The sequence below is a fragment of the Montipora capricornis genome, chromosome 10, assembly GCF_036669925.1.
Source record: "Montipora capricornis isolate CH-2021 chromosome 10, ASM3666992v2, whole genome shotgun sequence".
NCBI classification, from domain to species: Eukaryota; Metazoa; Cnidaria; class Anthozoa; order Scleractinia; family Acroporidae; genus Montipora; species Montipora capricornis.
Window position 1 is genome coordinate 11101351 of NC_090892.1, and position 4214 is coordinate 11105564.

The 4214-nt window shown below is 41.8% G+C and overlaps 1 protein-coding gene across 1 annotated transcript in view; it reads left to right on the forward strand.

The window, feature by feature from the left end:
• LOC138019169 (uncharacterized) overlaps positions 1–3470 on the forward strand; it is an 18984-nt gene extending 15514 nt beyond the window's left edge. The window contains exon 10 of the mRNA XM_068865866.1: positions 2760–3470. Coding sequence (XP_068721967.1) covers positions 2760–2888 — 129 coding nt within the window. The 3' untranslated portion in view covers positions 2889–3470. The remainder of the gene's footprint in view (positions 1–2759) is intronic.
• Positions 3471–4214: the final 744 nt, after the last annotated feature.

Genomic DNA, 4214 nt, shown 5'->3' on the forward strand with positions numbered 1-4214 from the left:
TTGCGCTGTTAACTGAAACATTGTAAGAAGCGAAATTGTAGTCGTGAGAGCTACTATTCTATCAGTCTGAATTGTGAAAACTATAAAAATTCCAAGAGGTTATTTATTTATAGTTAAATTGCTGATTTAAGTTTAATCTCTAATCTTTCTTGTCTCTTGCTCTTCCGGAGAGATTTAGAGCTCGACTCTCAGACATAAGCTTGCTTGTGACAATTGATTACCCTTAGACGCCAACGGACCGGTCGTGGAGTTGGCTCGTAAGGACTTATATAATATACAAAATTCGCGAAAAAGTAGTGCTTCTTTTCGCTGTTATCCTCGTAGCAAATTTCTTTTCAAAGAAACGGTATAATGTAAATAAGAGAATACTGAGATTTACATTTGTAAATTACCTGTCCTCTCACCATTTAAGTCAAACTCTACAACTCTACTGATGCAGTAATATTTGAGAGGTAGTTAATGTTTAGACCTGTTAAGACGCTGACGGGGATGGATGTATACGGAAAAAAAACCCTTTCATTAGTTGAACGTTGGATGCTTACAAAATGCATTTTCTCAGAGGTTTCGTAGTTTCCTGGAATCCAAATCCTTGAACTTTATTGGTCAAAGCCTAGGAATACGGGTCGCGAGTTACGAACCGACCATCCTTTTGCAAGGAAAAACGATTTTTTTCACTGGTTTTATTTAGGTCGTTGAGTCATACTGATAACATGCAAAGGACTTCCCAGTGATTGTATCAGGCCATTGAAAGACCATTGACCATCAAAATAAAGAGTAAACAATACCAGACTGAGTATGTGCGAAAAAAAGTCACGGTAGGGCATGCATCTGAAGTTGGTATACCGAAGCCGTCTTCGTCACAAAAGAAACCTAAAAATGAACACGTTGCCTAACGACCTTGTTTGGTTCGTATTGATCAAAGCTGTCCCCTTTTTTCTCGATTCCAGTCTTGCACCACACTCGAGACCTCGGACACACAGCTTTCTCGATGCGGAGTTCTTGGCCGCTGAAGAACATATGTGCAATTTATGAATAAACTGAGTATTTTTAGCTTCCTTGGACTTAAAAAATGCACCAATTCGTTTTAATTGTGCCTTTCAAAAATAACAGGCTCTGGAGTTTAATTTCTAACCCCCGGTCATGTTTGCAGCGACACTTGACGGACCTTTTAAAACAGAGACCCTGAAAGTGTAAACGGTAACGGAATCAGCCAATCACGGCGCTTGATTTGAATAATAATAATAATAATAATAATAATAATAATCACTTTATTTAAGTCTCGAAGCCTTGACCTCGCGATGCCGGTGCGGCGCTCTAACAAACTGAGCTATGAAGCCACTAATGTTGGGAGCTGGGCATTTGCGGGTTCTAATGTTCCCGAGAGGAATGAGTCAACGAATGAAATGATATATGAAATGTGTCATGTAAAGTAAAGTGGTGCATTTATATAGCGCCCTTTCACTAACGTCTCAAAGGCGCTTTACAATGATCAATTTACCCCCAGCGGACCGGAAGCATATACAGGCGCAAATTGCAGCCGCTTCTAAGCAGTCCATGCATGCTGGTACTCATTTTACCGACCTCGGAAGGATGGAAAGCTGAGTGAACTTTAGCGGGAAAGAAGGTCGCCAAATATTCCAGTCTCGGCAGAACCGGGAATGGAACCCGGGACCTTAGGGTTGGAAGGCAGAGATCTTACCACTGCGCCAACCCCTCCGCTCCCCTCCCCCTCCGCTCCCCTCCCCCTCCGTATAGACTGAATGCATAAATGGCGGCCAAAAATGTATTCTTTTGTTTATGTGCTAATGAGACTCACTAACCTCGCTCTCAAGCAACATTTCTTTTGTATTTTGTACATGCAAACGAGGCTAGTGAGGCTAATTAGCGCATAAACAAAAGAATATTTTTTTGGCCGCCATTTATGCATTCGGCCTATTGAACTGCGGATATGAAATCAAGTGAAGGAACAACATCAGTGGCTTCTGTTCATAGCTTAGTTGGTGAGAGCGTCAAACCGCCATTGCGAGGTCACGGGTTCAAACCCCGTTGAAGTCCTGAATTTTTCCGGCTTCTCTACGCAAGTGCTAAAATTGCGTTAATAACTGCGAGGATAGTAGCTTTACCTGATCATATCAAATCGAATGTTGGTTGTTGAGGAGAACGGAAAACTGGAGTACCCAGAGAACACATCTCGAAGCAGAGAAGAGAAGCAAGAAACTCAACCTGAAATTCACAACCCAGAAGTCTCGATCTGCGATGGAATGCAGCTAGATTTTTGCGGGAAAGAAAACGTGGCGGGGTTGTGTTCCTTGCACGATCCATGATTTTGCATTACACACGAGCAATCCCTCGTGCGGCCACTTGGTTACAGACCATTCAGAGGCGTTGTGGTCATTAGGCCCAATCTGATTGGCCATAATTTAGCGGGACCCACATTCTAAATTTAGATAACACAGCAAATTGATTGGCCAAATGAGAGAGATTGACACTTCTGGCTTATGAGCTTCTGACTCAACCCACATGTGACGAACCATGTGACGAACATGTGACACGAACTCGGGAAATCCAACCCAGGCCACATTGGTTGGAGACGAGTGCTCTCACAAGTGCGCCTGCGCCATCCCTTCTCCCTTCATGCTCGCTAGGAAAATTGACTGTCGTAAAGAAAACCGTTGATTGGAATTTGAAATGAATTTGTCTCCAAGTTATTGAAAGGCGCATTCAAATTCCATTGACGAAGAACTGGTCTACGCTTGCAGGTTGAGGCTGTTGTGAAGATCATTCCAAAAAGTGTGATCTTGAAAGGAAAGAAAGTTACGGAAGACATGCTCAATCAACTTAAATGGACTGGGAAGAGCGCCTTCAGTGGAAAAAGCGGGTTGAAGTGAAAAAAATAATAAAAATAAAATGATAATTAAGTAAAGTACGATCGTCCGGGTGAGTGTAGTCCTGAGAAAGACTGTTTGAGATGGAATTGACTCACGTTTCGACAACCTGAGCGATAATTCATTTATTTCTGTGATCATAAGCGGCCGTTATCCTGAGAATCCAGCAATCTGATTGGTTGCCGGAGCGGGCAGAATTTTCCTATCTCTTGACCACGGTCACGGTAACCAAGGACGCTAAGTGACGAGCGAAGCTGCGAATATAATGAGGGAATTTTCAGTTTGTCTTAATGGTTTTTTTTTTGCCGCTTGTTGCATTTAGAGCAATGATATTGTTGAACTTTCTGACAAAAAACCGGCAATGGATCTGAGAATTTTTATTACCTAAACGAAGACGATAAAGGAAACAACACAAAAGAAACCCAACCAAGCTTTCTCCCACCCTCTAAAAATATAATTTAGAAATATGTAAGAACGAACGTTGCTCAGTAGCCTTGTTCGGTCCGTATAGGGAAAAACTTTACCCTCGGTCTCAGTTTTTCCCCATACGGACCTCTCGGCCGGTGAATAACATGTGAACTTAAGGTGATTCCCGGGTAAAAGAACCCGTCATAGATTTCCGATGAAACTTGGTATGATGACATTACAGTACAAGGAGATGTTAAAAAGGTAATAAAAAGAGGGGGTCACCGTGCTTGTTTTCATGCCACGATGCTGACAAATATGGTTATTTAGGTGACTTTTGGTTATCTCAGTGCACAACAAACAAGATCGATTATTTTTCAATGCGGCGTGCTATATCACACAGAGTTCGACTTTCTTTGATTGCTTATTCATCTACGTCCCAGAAAAAATGGCTTCAAATACCCTGCATTATTAATTGATATTTTTATCCTTTAAAGGAAACATAATTTGGACTTGCTCTGCTGGGCCCGTTACGTCTCTATCTGTAGCATTTATTTCATTTGCCAAAAAAGTAGCTATAGATTTCTGCCAAATTTTTTCTCAGTTATTGCGGATATTGTTCTCATTGAATTTATAAAATAAAAAGTGGGGGTCACCGTGCTCGTTTAAGAGAAAAGGAGCTTTTATCTCGCTATCGAGCTTAGTTTGAGGGAAATCCCTTATGTTTTGTACGCGCGCGCGCTCATGTGCGCGTGCTGATGACGCAAAAATCGTGCGCAGTAGGAATGCGCAATGCAAAACCAGGGAATCACCTTAAGTGTCAAGTGTAGGTAACGCCGAGGCAATAATTGCGGACACTGTACAGTTATCAAATCAAATATCAAATCATAGGTTGGTAGAGCGAGTTTCAATCGAGTGTCTTAA